Raw genomic sequence first — 18,285 nt, forward strand, 5'->3', positions numbered from 1 at the left:
CTGTGAGGAGAACCTGTAACACTTTATATGAAGTTCAGAGTTACACACTAATGCAGTGCAGAATCTGGAAAATATGAAAGCTAAAACGTAAAGCATCAGAATGAGGTGATCTTTCAGTTCCCTTCCTCCCCAGACCATTCTTTGATTCTCTGGTTTAAGATGTCTGAGAGGAAGAAGAGGTTGAAAAGGACTGATTGCAGCATTCCACATTCTTCAGTTGTGCTAACTCCTCAGTACCTTGCAGAGGCTTCCATGGCTGGTGCAGCTCCTGTCACCCAGGGAGGGGAGATCTGTGTCCTGCTGTCCTTCCAGACCAGCCAGGACCAGCAGGGTGAATGTCAGAGGCTGACTACACATAAATGAGCTCCACAAAGGGCCTGACCCACAGCACACAGAGCTGGCAGGAGCTCAGTTATTCCTCCAGAGCCTTCCCAGACCTGTCAGCGAGCACTAACTGATAACCAGCAGGATGGAGTGCAGATGAGTGCTATGAAACCACAGCTAAACTCAGGCTCAGCTTGCTTTCTCCATGAATTTTGCTCTGAAATGTGAAGTTTAAGTCTGTCTCATGGGTTCATTTATGTTTGTATCTTGTTTTGTATCTGTAGTTGTAGATGTTCACACAGACCTAGGTAATTGGGTTCATATTTCCAGCATTTACTTGTCAGGAAGTTTAAATGTTTGCACTTTCCCTCTTCAGGGAACATGGGCACCCTTAGTACAAGCAGTGTTTGTTGTCATTAGTAATCCCAGTAAATAGAAAACTCTTTTTTTCTTCTTGTTCTTTACATTTATGCTTACCCTAAATATCCATAAATTACCTACATTGGGTGGAGTCATTTTTAATAGGAACCAGAAAAATTTGCTTTGTTTCACTTGTGTGGGGGAGGATGAGAAATAAATCCATTATATAGTGCTTGGTGCCTGTTTTGAAAAGGTCCATTAGTAAATGGTTTACAAAATTAAATAGTGTTTTATTTGCAATCTGTGTCACCTTTGTCATGTATAATTCACACTTCAGTTTATTCACTGGAACTAACTCTTCCAAAATTAACCTTTTGTTATGTGTTTTTTGTTTCATGGATTGGGGCAGAAAGGAGGGGATTGTACATTCAGTAGTGTCAGGCATGGGATGCATTGTGATCACGTGGCCAGGTTGTGTTTTTGCACATATATATTTAATTTTGGGGAGTTATTTAATGAAAAAATCTCTTGGGCTGCTAAGAAAGAACTCTCTATTTTCCTTCCAGTGTAATATCTTCTTTAGTTCTTCTTACATCATCCCTGCAACTTTATTATCCAAGCACATCAAGTTCCCTGCTGTCTCTCAGTGCAGCCAGGGAAGAATCCTTGGGGACCAAGGGACCAGGGGCCATCTCCCCCCACACCTCCTTGGTCTGCAGGTTTTCTCAAAAAAAGGCTCTTCAGAAAAGCTTCAGACCACCAACACCAAAGGTTTCTGGCATGAGAGGCATGACAAAAAGGAGAGGTGTTACTCTGGCATCCTTTTTGTGTCACAGAGCAAAGAGGCAGAGGTAGCTGGTTGCAGGTTGAGGGGAGGGTATGCAGAACACAGAAGGAAGGGTGATAACTGAGAAGCCACTGGTGGCAGCCTAGTGCTGATCTTTGCACTCAGATGACAGCTGAAAACCAGCAGGAAAAAGGTGCAGAGCACTGCCTGAACTCTATGTTAGTGTTAGTAATTCAGTCATGAGTCTCTGGGTGCTTGAAGGGCCTGGGATCCCACTCCCCAAACCCTGGGATTAAGGAGTGATCTCAGTTTCACAAGCAGTAAGAAGCTGGCAGTGATGTCCCCACCTTTGCAGCTGCAGAGCAAACTGAGTGTTAGCAGAGTGCACCCCAAGGGCTCACAAACCAGGTGGATAAAAAGGAGGGATGCAGGATCACAGAACATCTAGAGTTGAAAGAAACCCACAAGGATGAAGTCCAGCCGTTATCCCTGAGCAGAACATCTGCAAGAGTCACACCATGGGTCTTAAAATGAACAAACACTGATTTTTAGGACAGCGTGTGACTGCTGGAGCTTGGCAAACCCTCTTGCAGGGACAGTGGGAGCCTGCAGACAGCCACCCACCCTCCCATGGATGGAGAACTCCCATCCCTTTCCTCTCTCCCTTCTCCTGTGCTGACAGGAGCAGGCATTTCTGGCCGTCAGCAGCAGATCTGGCAGGAGCACAGCCCACCCACGCTGCCTCACGGAGCTCCCTGCCCCGGGCCTGGCTCGGCATTCCTCCATTCCCTGATCCTTGGCCCCCACCCCACAGCCATGGCCAGCTGGCCCAGCCTCCCCCTCAGCTGCTGGGCTCACACAGAGCCTCCTCACCGGCCCAGAGCTGGGGATTGTCCCCTCAATGGCAGGGAGGAGGTGCTGGGTGCACCCCTGCTCCATTCCGTGCCTCAGGGCCGTGATGGAGTCACACACCGGGCTGGTGTCCTTCCACAGAGTCACTGAGGCTGGAAAAGCCCTCCCAGCCCCACCTTGTCACCGAGTGCCACATCCAGGCTTTCCTTGGACCTCCCTGGCCAGCCCTGCCAGTGCTTGAATTTGCACCTTTATGCACCTTGTCCACACAAAGTGACCCCTGGGGAAGGTGGATTTCCTGGAATTCTGCTTTTGGAGGGTGCCCCCTGAGCCTGGGCACTGCAGGGGGACAGCAGGAGTGTGGCAGCCTAGACCTGCTCTCGTGGCTGGGGGATGTGTCCCTGCAGGAGTCTCAGCTTTTCCTACACGTCCTGGTAGCCACAGCACCATCCCAAGCATTGCCTTGCTCACAAAACTCAACTCCAGCAGCTCAGGGAAGGAGCTGGTGCCAGCAGGAGTGCTTGGCAGCGGGGTAGAGGGTCACTGTCCCTCCCTCTGGTGTCAGTGATGGCACTGAGGGACCTGATGGGCCCTGCTGCCCTCAATGACCCCGGTGCTGCCATGAAGAGGGTGGGAAGCCCTTCCCACAGCTCCAGGGTGGGATTTCCACCAGGAAGAGTTGCCATGAGAGGGAGGGAGGTGGGCATGGTGTCCCCTGGATTTGAGGCTGTGGCAAATCTCTTGGGTCCTCATCCACAAAGGACTTAGCCTGGGTCTCTGAGGAAGGAAAGGGGGATCCCAGCAGGGTCTGGCTTTTGGTTGCTCCTCTCAATTTGTGCTGCATCCAGCAGTTCTGATCCTCTGCATCACTCCTGAGACCCCACAGACCCGAGCTTGGCTGCTCACCCTGCCCTCTCCTCTGTTCCCCAGGGTTTGGTGCTGTGTGTTTGTGCACCTGCTCAGCTGCCCTGCGAGGGTCTCCCCAGGGAGAGGTTCCCCTGTCCTCCTTCTGTGACAACAACAAATAGAACAGAACAGAATCACTGGGTTGGAAGAGACCTTCAAGAACATTGAGTCCAACCATGCCTTAACACCTTAACTAAACCATGGCACTTTTTTTGAACACATCCAGGGATGGTGACTCCACCACCTCCCCAGGCAGACCATCCCAGCAAAAACCTTTTTCCTAGCATCCAACCTAAATTTTCCTTGATGCAGGAGGCTGCTCACCTCCCTGTGAGGTGGCCAAGCCCTTTTTCCCTGGGGAAGGTTGTGAGGTGTGCCCTGAGCCGTGGCTGCTCTGACCTCTGTCTGGTTTGCAGGAAGCGTTATCGGTGGTGAGCGAAGACCAGTCCCTGTTCGAGTGTGCCTACGGATCTCCTCACCTGGCCAAGACAGAGATGACGGCCTCCTCCTCCAGTGAATATGGCCAGACCTCCAAGATGAGCCCTCGTGTCCCCCAGCAGGACTGGTTGTCACAGCCCCCGGCCAGAGTCACCATCAAGATGGAGTGTAACCCCAACCAGGTTAACGGGTCAAGGTAATGAGGCTGCTGGTGGCTCAGGGATTTTAGGGATGGGTGTGGCTCAGTTGTTTAAATCTGTTTATTTAGCACCATTTTCGGTGCCTCAGGCCACTGCTGCCATCCCACCAGGCTCCAGGTTGCCCTGCCTTTACCTGCCAGCCAGTTCAGGTGGCACAGAGGGTCTGAAATGGTGCTACAGACACAGACTTCTCATGAGCTTGTGCAATACCTTTCCTCTGACTGCTGATAATTTTTGGATGTGAATTTGCTTTGCGCACCAGATGAAGGAGCACATATTAAAGTTAATAAAATGGGGATTTGCTGTAGCCTGGAGCAGCACCATTGATCCATCGAAGGGTGTGGTGTGTGTGATCTAGCACTCCATGGAAGTTGTCAAATCCAGCAATTTGGGGAGTTGCCTTTGCTCCAAAGATAACCAAACAGAGAAACATTGGAAATAAAATCTTGTAATGGCAGAGGGAGTGAGCTATTGATCTTTATTTTTGTATTTACTGTAAATATAATGCCAAAAAGTGGAGCTGGATTTAAGAACTCACAATGAAAAAACAGCATAAATAAGGAGGTAGGCAAGGGAGTAGGAAGGAACAGAAAAAGAAATTAGTTCAACAGGCACTGGCCACAGAGTTGTCTGTATATTAACTGTAGTTTCAGGACATTTTTTTGGGAATGTCTCTATAAAGGAGACTTGTCTCAATTAGGATGCAAAGATATTGCAGTGGATTTTTGGATTTTGACTGGTGGCTTTATCAAACTTAGCAGCACCTTGTGGGACATCTGAAAAAAACAAAAAGAGATTTTTTTTTTGAAGGAAACTATCCAAACAAGTGCTTTCCTGTTTGAAATGCCTGACTGTCAAAACAGTTTTCCTTTGGTGTTGCTGAAGGGCAAAGGTCCAGAAGAGTCAGTTACTGACAATTGGTGATGTACCAGCGGAGCCTGTGCTTCACATCTCTGTGTCACAAACACCTGGGTTTTAATCTCATCTCCCAGGATCAGTTGTTCAGGAAAACCTCAGCCCTGGGCTCTGTGGTTGCTGTTCACAGTTGCTGTGCTGGTGTGATGAGCACCACAAGCAGGGCAAAGTGGTTTGCCAGCTTATCACACCTCCTGTGTTCTGTGGTGAGGATGGAACTGTGCTGAAGCCAAATCAGAATTTCCAGTCAGTAGTCAAAGATTTGAGATACGTAGAAATAAGTGGTGAGCTGAAGTTACAAAGAATTAGAGGAAGTCTTCTTGTAAGGCTGCTTATTCAGAAGTTCAGGTGTCTTTAATCTGTTTCAGTGTCTTTTTCAATTTTTTTGTGCTAAGCAAATACACAGGTATAATTACAAATGGTGTATTGATTCAAAATCAGTCTTGAAATTTTTTACAGCCTTCCCTGTTGAAAGATCAGTGCAGAATCCTTAAGTGGAGACACCAAGGAAAATTCATACTTTGCTACAGTTCTGAAGGCATGACTTGCTGAAGAAGAAAAAAATAAAAAATATTTACAAGCAAAAAAAAAAAATTAGCAGAAGAACAAAAAATACTGCATGCTCATAGTATGCACAAAAATCATTTTCAAAATGTATTGTCATTAACAAACACTGTTTATTTCATCAGAGAAATTTTATTTTATAGAACCTAACTGATGCTTGAAAAAACAGATCTTAATACTATACTTTTAATGGAGAACTAACACTGCCAATCAACAAAAATAAATATGTTGTGGCATTTCTAAACTCACAGACATGTGTGTATGTAATATGTAGTGTTATTACACTCTGGGAATTGAAATGTGGTATTCCTGCCAGTTTCAGGGAAAACAAAATGTGTATCAGATTGTGTTACCCTGCCTTGCTGTAAGTTACTTTGCATTTTCCTTTCTGCAGAAGCCTTCCTCACTCTCCTCTTTTGCAGTCCATAAACTTACTTCCTTAAATGATATAATTAAATTATAATATTTCCTCAGTTCTTAAAATGCTTTGTATGTTAAATATTACCACAAGCAGCACCTGGAGCACTTGGAGCTGTGTTTCTTGTTTAGTAAAACTGTACCTGCTCTGTTTAGACCCATTTTCAAATCTGAGTTGCCCCAGAGGAATCTAAAACATGACCCCACCTTGCAGAGCCATGCAAGTGCTGCTCCAAGGATCCTCTGTAATTGTCCTCCAGGTGGGCACCTGATCTGGATAATTCAGGATGCAAAGCAGGGAATGAGACCCCACGAAGTGGTGGCCAGGGAGAAGTTAACATTGCAATTTTTTGCCCTCCAGCTCTCCCATGTCAGTGTTTCCTGGCCATATATTCTGTGCTTTGGAGGAGGGTATAAAATTTTGGGAGCATATTGAACCCCTCAGACATCCCCAGTTAAGCACCCACTCAGAGAAGGAATGTGCCCCCTCTGCTAGAACCTTCCCCATGTAATTTAATTGCAATTTAATGTAATTGCCCTGCATTAAATTCCAAAACTTAACAGTCTCAGAGCTGCCATTCCTGTGAATATCAGAGAAATGCCATTAGAATGAAATTAAAGGGTTATTTTCAGTGTGCTGCACAAGGATTAGAGACCCACTTTTCTTTAACAATAACAGTATTTTTCAAGATAAACCCTGCAGCCCAGCACCACAAAGTAAAGCCTGGGAGCTTACCTTAAATTAAATAAAGCAAGAGAAGTTTAAATTAAAGCTGTCATTTACCTGGCTGCTGCTGCATATAAAATGCAGGTTGTCACAGGTGGCATCAAATTGAGTTTCTTTAAGTACATTAATTCTGTTCCTTCCAGGTACATAAATCTAATGAGACCTTTTGTGCTACCCCACAGTCAATCTTTCACCTGAATGTAGCAATCCTGTTTCCTGCTATTTATTGCTCCTGGGTCAGGCCAAAAGATTCACCCTGTGCTATAAATCTGGAGGTTGCATGTGCCACTCTGTTACTTTGCTGTTTATTGTTCTTTATGTATTTCATCAAATTAGGGTTGAGCAATTCTACCACAATGAGTGCAATTCTTGTCATGCATTTAGAGGGAAATTCACTCTGTGGAAATGCTCTCATGAGGCTCTGGGTACTGCTTAAACAGCATTTAAATCCATGGATTTCCCAGTGGTCTTGGAATACACTCACCCATGGGACTCTGCTGTGCCCATGGGTGGGACTACACAAAGGTAGCTTGGAATAATGACATTTACTGTAGGTAATCCATCTTTTTCAGGCAGGCTGAAGTGGAACACAGAGTCTTATTCAGGCCACAGATAAATTTCTCTTGCCATGAGCAGCGTGATGATTTCATTGAAGAAGTATTTTGAAAGTAACTGCAGTGAAAGCACAGCAGAAGCTTTCCAACATCAGCTTGGCTGATAGAGAAGTTTTAAAGAAATGCCAGAAATAATTAGTTGTCCTTAGGATTTAATCATGTGCAAAATGTTGATTTAAGTGCTACCAGTTGTTGCTTGAAAACCATTTGAGAATGAAATTATCACTTAATACATCTTTTGTGCTGGCTCTTTTGGGAAATACCATTTTTCTTTGCATGTAACTGCCTGAATTTTCATCAAAGAGCCTCTGTACTCTGTGGGTTCAGAATGTCTGACACACAGGAGGACTTTTCAGAGTCCAGGGTGAACTTGAGTTTCTTTGCTGGTGTTTTTTTTTTTTTTCCCTTGATGTGAAGTCTCCTAAGGAGTAGATTCTTTGTGCCATACAAGCCAGCAAAGTGGAATGGGGAGCCCTTGAGGTGCCCTGTGCTGTTGAGATGTGTGACAGCTGCTGTGCCCAGGCGCTGGGGAGGGAGAATTCATTTGTATTCCAGCAGACCCATCCTGCTCCCAGCATCCAGGCTGGCTTTGAGCTGAATCAGAATCACAGAACCATTGAATCCTGGAATTGTTGGGGTTGGAAGGCACCTCTGGAGATCATCCCCATCACCAAGGCAGGGTCACCTGGAGCAGGTGACACAGGAGCACATCCAGGTGGCTTTGGAATGTCTCCAGAGAGGGAGACTCCTTGTTCTCCCTGGGCAGCTGTTCCAGTGCTCTGCCACCCACAAAGTAAATAAATCCTTCCACCTATTGAGGTGGAACTTCTTGTGGTTCAGTTTTCAGCCATGGATCCTCATCCTGTCACTAAAAATTCTGTCCCCATCCTTTGACCCCAGCTGGTGAGTGTCCAGCACGTGGAGGGGCAGGGCTGGTGTGCACCCACCACCCTGACATCACTTGTTTTCCAGGGCAAGGCTTTTCCAGCCCTGGAGCACCAACCATGGGGTGCCACATCCCTTGCACATCTGGTGGCACACCACCAGACCCAGCCTGGCATTCCTGGGAAACCTCAGCTCAGACTAAACAGCAAGCCTGGCCCAAACCCCCAGCAGCCCATGGGATTCTGTCTCCAGTGATGCCATGATGATTCTTTTTACCTTTTCTTTTTATCTACATTTTTTATATATTCTCAGTGCCCTTAACATACATACTTGTAATTCTTTAAACCTGGTATCTCAACATAATCCTAATATTCTACTAAGCCAAAAAAGCCAAACATCCTAAAAAGCTCACAATTAAAAAACCTTATGCTGTCTCAAAAAACCAAAGCCCCCTCTAAAACATATCCTATAAACTAAAATTAAGCCTATGTTAAAAAAAAAACAACTTTAAAATAGAAAAATGCCATGCTATTCATTTAAGCCTCTCATTAAAACATCTTTGTTAAATATGCTAATTTACAAAATGTATAAAATTGCATATGCAATCTACAATATATATTTCAAAATATTCCACCTTAACAAATTATTACAGGATAAAATCCTTGTTAAATGCCAAAATAAAAACTCTTTATCCTTTCACAATGTCTAAACCCAAAGAAAAGGCATCACCAGCAGAGTCAGCCCAGGGCAGAGCTGGGAAATGTGTCCTAAGAGGATGATTTTCCTTACTGGAGCTGCCTGTGTAAGGTGTTATTAATTTGGGGTAAGAAGACATTGATTATCTCAGAGTGATAATCCTTTTTCCCAGTGGCTGGGTGGTTGGTGGAGTGACTGCCTACCAAGCTGGAAAAATGGCAAAGTCAGGATGTGTGAGTGCTTCAAGAAGCTCCTCTTTGCTCTGAAAATCCCCAGCTTAACACGTGTGTGTGGGGACATGGCTTGGCTCTGTTCTTGAGGCAAACATGTTGCCAAGGAGAAAAACAAACTCAGCTCACCAATACTACCACTATTTTATTTTTTTGGGAGGTGCTGGGCTGGCAGGTGCTAAATAAGAAGCTTTCCAGTCTGGGATAATGGGCTCATTCATAATTATCGTGGCTACATTTGGGATTGACCACTGAATTCCCAGCAAAAGATGGGCAGTGAAATATAAAAATAATCTTAAAATAATGACATAGGACCTCACAAGAGCTGTGATTGTTGTCATTATTTAGGACTATTCCCATCTTTGTTTTTGATTTCCTGTAGAGGGTTTGCTGTGTCCAGAGCACTTGGTGAGGAGTTTTCTCCTCTGCCCTGTCATTAGTGGGTGTTTCATTTTGATCAGGGCAGCATCAGTGAGGGTGTTCAGTATTTAAAGTTTAGCAATAGCTTTTTAAGAGAAAACAGAAGGTAAGGAAAAGTGGCTAATCATGGGCTGTAGCATTTTGCACCCTCACAGCCCCTTAGTGCTAATCATGAAAATCAGCAGACATTCCACAGACTTGGGGGATTATGGTTTCCATACAAGATGTCACTTCTGTTTATTCCTGGCATGCTCTATTTTCCTGACTTTCTATATGATCCTGCCCACAAAAGAAGGCACGTGTGGTTTGGGAAGGGCCCCATCTCCTGGTATTTCATATTTTACAAAACCACAAATACAACAGGCTTACAAGCTCTTGAAATGAAATACAATTTGAGAAATGTAATCCATTACCATCATAATAGAATTTCTATAAAAATAATAAAAGAAAAACAAGAGAAAATAGGTCCTGAAAGTTATAGGCCAACTGGGAAGTCTTTGTGGCTTTGGCCCAGCTATCACCATGTCAAACCTCAGCCTTGTCCCAGGCAGCAATCTAATTGTAAATTATGTATATACAGAACATCATTTCTTAGCTTTGGCTTTTCGTGACCCCCTTCCCTGCTTTCCCTTTCTTCACTCCAACCTGACACGTAAGAAATATTGAAGTGTTTGCACTAATGGAGAAATGACAACGTGCAGTCAAACTTAAACCAGCTGTTTCCCCACGCTGGGAGCACAAAGAGCCAGGCTGGGAATATTTATAGCTTGACTGGCCTCTAGTGAGCCAGACACTGACTGCCTGCATTTGCCACCATGGCCTTGAGGCTCAGAGCAGCTGTGGGTTGCAGGATAGCTGGGGAAAGCTAAGGGGAAGGAAATAAAAAAGAAAATGGAAAGATTGAATTAGCCCAAGTTATTGTTTGATTGGAGATGAATGGTTGCTGTGTGTACAGCTCGGTAAAAAAGCACCTTGTGCTGTGTTCACAGAAAGGCAGCAGCTCTGTGTGTGCTGTCACGGGAGAAAGGAGCCAGAGGTGCCTCCAGGTGACATCTCTGGGTGACCCTCAGGGTCCTTTCCTTTCCTTTCCTTTCCTTTCCTTTCCTTTCCTTTCCTTTCCTTTCCTTTCCTTTCCTTTCCTTTCCTTTCCTTTCCTTTCCTTTCCTTTCCTTTCCTTTCCTTTCCTTTCCTTTCCTTTCCTTTCCTTTCCTTTCCTTTCCTTTCCTTTCCTTTCCTTTCCTTTCCTTTCCTTTCCTTTCCTTTCCTTTCCTTTCCTTTCCTTTCCTTTCCTTTCCTTTCCTTTCCTTTCCTTTCCTTTCCTTTCCTTTCCTTTCCTTTCCTTTCCTTTCCTTTCCTTTCCTTTCCTTTCCTTTCCTTCCTTTCCTTTCCTTTCCTTCCTTTCCTTTCCTTTCCTTTCCTTTCCTTTCCTTTCCTTTCCTTTCCTTCCTTTCCTTTCCTTTCCTTTCCTTTCCTTTCCTTTCCTTCCTTTCCTTTCCTTTCCTTTCCTTTCCTTTCCTTTCCTTTCCTTTCCTTTCCTTTCCTTTCCTTTCCTTTCCTTTCCTTTCCTTTCCTTTCCTTTCCTTTCCTTTCCTTTCCTTTCCTTTCCTTTCCTTTCCTTTCCTTTCCTTTCCTTTCCTTTCCTTTCCTTTCCTTTCCTTTCCTTTCCTTTCCTTTCCTTTCCTTTCCTTTCCTTTCCTTTCCTTCCTTCTTCCTTCCTTCCTTCCTTCCTTCCTTCCTTCCTTCCTTCCTTCCTTCCTTCCTTCCTTTCTTTCTCTTTCTTTCTTTCTCTCATCTTCCTAGGACTGCTTTTCTCACCTCACAGCAGAGATTAGCCATGGCTTCACCATCAGTTTAAGCAGCTTTAGCCAGTGCTGTGTTCCTGAGGGATTTCCTTGCCTTCCACAGACCTGGCAGCTCCTTCCCACCCTTTTCCAGTTACTCACCCACCCATTTATTTACTTATTTGTGTACAGCTCCCCAGCCCAGGTCACTGAGCATTTTGGGAAGAGCCTGTGGGAGCCCCCCAGGGATATTTCAGCCAGTGTGACTTTTCTGGCATTTTCATGCCTCTGTTGTGCTGGAATTCTCTGTGGGAAATTTTGCTTTCACAAGAATTCTTAGAAGGGAGTCCATGGAGGCAGCAGGATGAGCAGAGGGATGGAGCAGCTCTGCTGGGAGGAAAGGCTGGCACAGCTGGGATTGTTCAGCCTGCACAGGAGAAGCTTTGGGCTGAGCTCAGGGTGGCCTTGCAGGGCCTGAAGGAGCTGCAGGAAACCTGGAGAGAGACAATTCCCAAGGGCTGCAGGGACAGCACACAGGGAATGGCTTCACTGGGGGGTTGGATGGGATCTTGGGAATCAGGAATTGTTCCCTGGGAGGGGCTGGGATGGAATTGCCAGAGCAGCTGTGGCTGCCCCTGGATCCCTGCAATGTTCAGTTCCAGGTTGGAGCAGCCTGGGACAGTGGGAGGTGTCCCTGCCATGGCAGGGGTGGCACTGAGTGGAACTTCAAGTTCTCTTCCAACCCAAACCATTCTGGGATCCTCTGCTGAGTGCTGAGGGCTCCAGAATCACCCCTGGAACTGTTTTCAGTCTCAGCACAGGCCCCTTCTCACCTGGGAGCATCTGGCTCTCCCCACTGTTCTTCAAAGCAATAAATTCTCAGTCTTTTTCTTCTTTTTCAGTGACAAACTCCTTGGGGAGGAAGCACTGATACCAAATTCACTGCAAGCTGCAGTGAAGGGGAGTGAGGTTCAGCAAGCTTTGCAATGCCCTCAGTATGGGCTGACCTTGTACAGGCTCTGCAATCCAAGCTGTGCTTATTAAATAAACTTCAGACATGTAGATATTTGGAGAATACATTTTTTCTCATTTATTTCCTTCTGAAAGTCAGAAATATTGAACAGAGGAGTTTATATTAGAGGAATGACACATGGAGGGATTTGCTGATTCCTGATCTGAATTTCTCTGACACCTTGCACTTCACCACAGTACAGGTGTTTTATGTCACCTGGGGAAAATAGTAGCATAGTGAAAAGGAAAAAATGTGTTTCATACACTTATTTATGAACTTACATCTGCTTTCATCTGAGTCAATGGCTGGCAAAACTCCAATCAGCTTCAGTAGGAGTGGGGGATAAATTTAATTCAAATCAGCTTGATTTTAAGTAACACTGCATAAAGATGAGGCTTTGTTTCAAGGAGAAAAGACTTTTTCAGCAGACATTTATCAGCTCAAGACTGGACAAAGTGTGCTTGGGTACCATGACTGTGTGCAGTCTTACCTCTTTTTAATTTTTTAATTTGTGTTTTTGTAAGTTCCAGGTGTAACACAGTATATTTACAAAGGGCAAAAATAACAGGCAGCCGTGAAGAAAAACATCTCTGGTTTCATTTCAGACCTGGAGATGAATCACTGCAGGGCTGCACCCTTCATTCTGGGCACACTTTCCAAAAGCTGCTTTTCCAACCTGCTCCCCTGGTGGTTCAGAAATAAAGCAGACTCACAGAAAGCCCTGAAAAAAAAAAAAATCCCTTTGTAGACAATCACTCTCTTGTTGTTCTGGGCACTAGAAGCAACATTTTCTAGCCTCTGCTTGCATTTTCAGTTTTGCTTTCTGTACTGTAGAAGTTTGTTCCAGGCAGTTGAGTTTAGCCCTGGCTCAGTGGTTTAGGGCACACACTCAATTTGAAGTACCAGAGTAGTCCTGTTAAATCCCATGGAGCTGATTCCATGCCTGAAATTAAGCTTGGTCTTAGGAGATTTGATGGATGGGGGATTTGCTTGTCCACCCACTGAGCTAAATGGACAAAGCTCTTGACCATCTGCTTCTGGATTTTAATGAAAAGTTATGACTTATTTATGATCTTCTTCCCCACCCCTGTCTGTTTATGTTCAGATCAGAAAACCATCTCAGAAGCCCTGTCAGATTGCCAAAAGCTGTGTGCTACTGGATCTTTCACATCATTTACTGCTCAGTGTTTACAAGAGTGTTTTTAATGCACCATTGCTTGTAGAAGTGCTGTGGGCTGCTACTGATGGGATATTTCACTTTGGAGTCCTTTTATCCCAAGTTTCTTTCCCCAGAAAAAAAAAAACAAAATTCAATATCTGTGCCAGTTAAACTAAAGGATGTTGCTAGCTTCTGTTTCCTAAAAATTCAGTGAATGGGCCACATAGTTCTTTGTAACAGAATTGCTTTTGGGAGTCCACATCTGCACAGGTATGAGGGCAGGTGGTGGAGGATGTTTCCAAACAACCATAATTTAAAGTGCAGGCTCACTCATGCATTTATGCCATTTGTATTTGTGAAAGGGAAGCAGAAAAAGCCAACATTTCACTCACAAGGAATCACCACAAAAGCTGTCCTTCAGCATTTATGTCTGAAACAAAAAGCAGCTTTGTTTTGCTCTGCTCTGTTTGGACAGAAATGGGCTGCATCCCACAGTTATGTTTAGTGATGTGTGTTGTAGGAGAGCAAAACTAAACCTGAGAAAATACTGCCCAGGTGCTCTGGTTGTGAGAGGAAGGGCTGAATTCACCAGCACACAGTGGCAGGTGCTGGCTGTGCTTTCCCTCGTGGTTGTTTTTCAGTCCTGGGGCTGGCAGAGCAGTTGCAGGGTTTTACACAGGGCAGAATTGATCTGTGGTGTGTTAGAGGCATCCTGGAAAAAGTGTGTGAAGCCAGAGTTTTCCAGGCAACACTCAAGGCCCTCTTCCTTCTCCTAAAGATGATGTTGTCAACCATTGAATGATCTCTGTGATATATTTTATTTTTAAACTGAAAGTCAGCAGCAGTTGATTTTTTTTCTTTAATATCTACTTTAACAGAGAAGTGTAAAATTAGTGGAAACACTGCATAGAAAAAATAATGCTATACTTTGTGTACATGTAACATGTACACTAATTTTTCAGCTTTCCCAGTGCTAGTTCTTGTTTTTTAAAACACTCATGTAAGAATTATAACTGGATTAGTTCCTGAACCATGGTAGTGCTGAGCAGTCAACACAACTGAGTCACAGGGCTTAAAAGGGGCTCCAAGAGATCTGGAGAGACAGGACAGGGGGGAAGGACCTTAAATTGAAGGAGGGCAGAGTTGGGTGGGATTTTGGGAATAAATTGTTCCCTGGGAGGGTGGGGAGGGGCTGGGATGGAATTGCCAGAGCAGCTGTGGCTGCCCCTGGATCCCTGGAATGTTCAGTTCCAGGTTGGACATTGGGGCTGGAGCACCTGGGACAGTGGGAGGTGTCCCTGCCATGGCACTGAGTGATCTTTAAATTCCCTTCCAACCCAACCCATTCTGTGATTCCTGAATCTATGACCTGCCTGTTTAGTGAGAGCACAGCACAATTTCAGGAGTTAAATGGCAGGACTAAAGGAAAGTTTGTTAGTATTGAGGTATTGCTAAAGAAACCAAACCCCAGCTAACACCCTTCTTCCCTTGCCAAACAACCTCTTTACATTTAAAGGTATTCCCCATGGCTGAGTGTTTTATTTTGATTTTTGTAACAATTTTTCTCCCTCTGATGAAACACGTTGTAGACATTAAATTAAGGGACAAATATGTCTGTGTCTGCCAGAAAGAAAACTGTGATGCAATTAAAATGCCATTAGGGAACCCCCTGTGGGATGTTAAACCTAAAGACTCTATTCAGAAAGCAAAGCCAAAATTAAAGAGGTGTCTGGTTGCAGATCCTCTGCAGATTTCCCTGTCTTGACTACAGTACCATGGAGACTGAGCTAGTCAGGAGCTGAAAGGTTTTTCCAGTCATGCGTGTGGCATTTTGAATCATGGCTTTGGCAAATGTTCCTTTTTTTTTGTGAGCCTTGCACAGGAATGTGGATACATTGCATGACATGAAGTGCAGCTGAGTGTGGAACAGCCATGGCCTTGGAGTGCTTGGACAACAGCAACTAAGAATAGTTTCCCCCAGAAAACATGCAATGAGTGCATTTCAGTGTTTCTCAGTTGTCCAAGAGATGTTTGCAGAGGGAAATGCAGCTCCTTGCAAACTGAACAAGCTCATGACCAAGGCTCCATTTCATGTCTGGAATTAAATTATTAGTATTTATAATTTCTAGAGAGATGTGAGAGCCTGATCCTTTGATAATAGAAATAAATCTATAGTCCAACACCTTTTTAGACAACTGGAGGAATCTGCAGAGTCACTGGGTGGAGGGTACTGGGTTTTCCGGGTGCTCGACTCCCAGTTTTCCATCTCATTCCAGTTGATGTTAATAAGGATAATAATGGAAGCCCACCTCTCTTGTCTGCCTAGGAATTCTCCAGATGACTGCAGCGTGGCAAAAGGAGGGAAGATGGTCAGCAGCTCAGACAGTGTTGGGATGAACTATGGCAACTACATGGAGGAGAAGCACGTCCCACCCCCAAACATGACGACCAACGAGCGAAGAGTCATTGTGCCAGCAGGTTAGACCCTCCACACCAAAATTACAAGCTAAAAAAACTGCATTTCCCTCAAACCCACTAAGATTATCTAAGAGGGTTTGGAGGAGAGTAGTGATGGAGGTGATGAGGAGGAAAAGAGCAGTAATTTTTAGGGGTTGTTGAGAGAATGAGCTGAGGAGGATCACAGTGAGGACAGTCCTCAATCTGTTCTTCCCATTTCAGCAGCAGAATGAGCTGATAACAGATCTTATCTGATTCCTGTAGCTCCTTTTGGAGGGTTTCACCCTAAAGTGGGCAAAAGGAAGAAGCACCTCTGTTTCTTATCCTTTGCACAAGCTTGGTGCAGGGTGTGTGGGAGAGAAAGAAAGGATCACAGTAGCACAGATTATCTTTGAAAATACCGAAAAGAAGCTCCTATGGGATAAACAGGGCATGAAAAGCCTTTATGAGGGTTATCCCCTGAGTCTGGGCAGCATAAAACATTTTACTGAGCAAACTGACAGCTTCACTGCAATGTAAGAGCACAGTTGAGAAATTCTTGGTCAGCCTTGGCAGGCTTGGCTGTGGGATTCAACAGTTGATGGGACCAGAAAGCTGTTGTCTTCATGTCACTTCTGACTGCCTTGTCCTGCAAACAAACCTGGGATATTTTGCAGAATAATTAGTAAGCCTATTTCCAAGTCACAGCATCACAGCATCTGTGGGTGTTCCTAAACCACAGGGTAAACTCAACACCTGCAGCCAGGAGAGAATATTCTGCTGCTGGTTCCTCTCCTGTCTGAAATATTTCTGCCTTTGCCATCTTGCTTAATATTCTTACAGTTTTTCAGTTGCTTAGACATGCAAGAGTACTGACTGTGGCCAATTTTGCAAGTTGTGATTATTTCAGTTATTTGTCAAGAAAGGTGTGGACAAATCTGTTGCAGTGTCCCCTGCAATGTTATTGTCAATTCTGTTCTGGAGACAGGAGAGTGATGCTCTGAATAAAGAGTGTCTTGCCAACACTGAAACACACAGCTTTTGAATGTTCTCCTAAAATGTTTTTCTTCCTGGTGTTTGGCACTTTTTAAAAAAAGTCTTTTAGCATGGTTAGCTCAGCAAGGGATTTTTTTTAGTGTGTTCCTGGAGGTGTGTTTTGAGGTGGATCTGAGTGACTTTCAAGGAAGAAGATGGTCACAGTCACAGACTTGATGTTTTGAGGTCACTTGAAGAAATTATTGGGTAAAAATCAGTTGGTTTTGATTATCACATAGGCAGTGTGCAGGTCATGTGGTAAAGTCAGAAGTAAAATTCAGATTTCCACATGCAGTAACTTTCTATTTATCGTAATTAAGGGACATTTAAAATTATAGACATAATGAAAATATTTTGGTAAATTTCCTGGTGTTTGGTTGTTTTCTTCAGAGCAAACTGAATTTTTCAGAGTTCTCTGCTGTAGATGTGGGCAATCTCATCCAGACCCAAGATTTAGCACCAGACTTCATCCCTCTAGATTCCTGCTTATTTCATCCCAGAGGAGGCATTATTTCAAGTGCTTTTTGGTGGAATTCAGGAGGTCTCCAGCTCTTTCAGACAAACCTGAACAACAGTGAGAATAGAGGGAATAGCACTGAAGAAAGCCATAGAAAAGCTATTTAGGCTTCCATTCATGTCCCAGATTTTCATGGGATGGACAACAGCCCGTTGACCTCCACATGCTCCATTCTCATCCTTGAGGATATCACAAAATCAGAGTCAGGAAGAAAGTCTTGAAGAATTTTTTTCCCCTTGGCTTTAATTTTTTCTCTGCAAAAAGTATAAATTCTTCATGGTATGACCTGAGAACAAGAAAAAGTAGAATGGGGGAGAAATAGAAAATGAGGAGCTTAGAGGAGAAAAAAAAACAAAAAACATTTTGCTAGAAATCTTGACTGTTTGGGACTCTTTTTCCCCAAATAATTTTCCAATAATCCATGCAGGTGTAGCAATGTGCAACACAGCAGTCTGGGGGAAAAAAAATTCAGAATATTTTAATATTCTAATATTATTAACAAGATACCCACCCTAGTTTGTGAAACAACCACCCAAATCTGTGAGTGCTTGTTTAGCCTGCACCCAAGAAAGATTCTTTCAGGCATGAGTGGAAATTTGTATAAAGATAAGGATTGAAGAGAGAGTTTTGGAAATTGTTCAGCTACAGCTTGCAGTGCTGTCAGAGGGCCAGAAGCTCTGTCAATCTGTGGCTAAAAAGGCCTAAAAACAAAGAGGCAGAAGACCTGAGTGGGAGCAATTAACATATTGCTAATGTTTTTTTAAGATTGTGTCTTTTTTTTTAGTTATATTGGTAACATAAGTAGAATTTGTAAGTAAATTGAAAGGCTTAGAAAAAAAGCTGAAAAGCTTTGACTATTGTGGCTAATTTAACAATTTGAGGGGAGCTTTTTACTGTTTGAATTTTTGTTTTTTATGGTTTTGTTGTTTGGTTTAATTATATTATTGCTGATCTGTGGATTTTGATAGATTCAGTAGTGAAGAGAGTTATAGCATTTAAAGGTTCTTAGT

At 44.0% G+C, this 18,285-nt stretch overlaps 1 protein-coding gene across 4 annotated transcripts in view; it reads left to right on the forward strand.

Moving 5' to 3' along the window:
* The window catches only part of ERG (ETS transcription factor ERG), a 135,196-nt gene that overhangs the window by 100,755 nt on the left and 16,156 nt on the right, over positions 1–18,285 (forward strand). For all 4 annotated transcript variants that reach the window (XM_033053527.1, XM_033053525.1, XM_033053526.1 and 1 more), the window contains 2 exons: positions 3,646–3,863; positions 15,614–15,765. In XM_033053527.1, coding sequence (XP_032909418.1) covers positions 3,646–3,863; positions 15,614–15,765 — 370 coding nt within the window. The remainder of the gene's footprint in view (positions 1–3,645; positions 3,864–15,613; positions 15,766–18,285) is intronic.

This window comes from Catharus ustulatus, chromosome 2, assembly GCF_009819885.2.
Source record: "Catharus ustulatus isolate bCatUst1 chromosome 2, bCatUst1.pri.v2, whole genome shotgun sequence".
NCBI classification, from domain to species: Eukaryota; Metazoa; Chordata; class Aves; order Passeriformes; family Turdidae; genus Catharus; species Catharus ustulatus.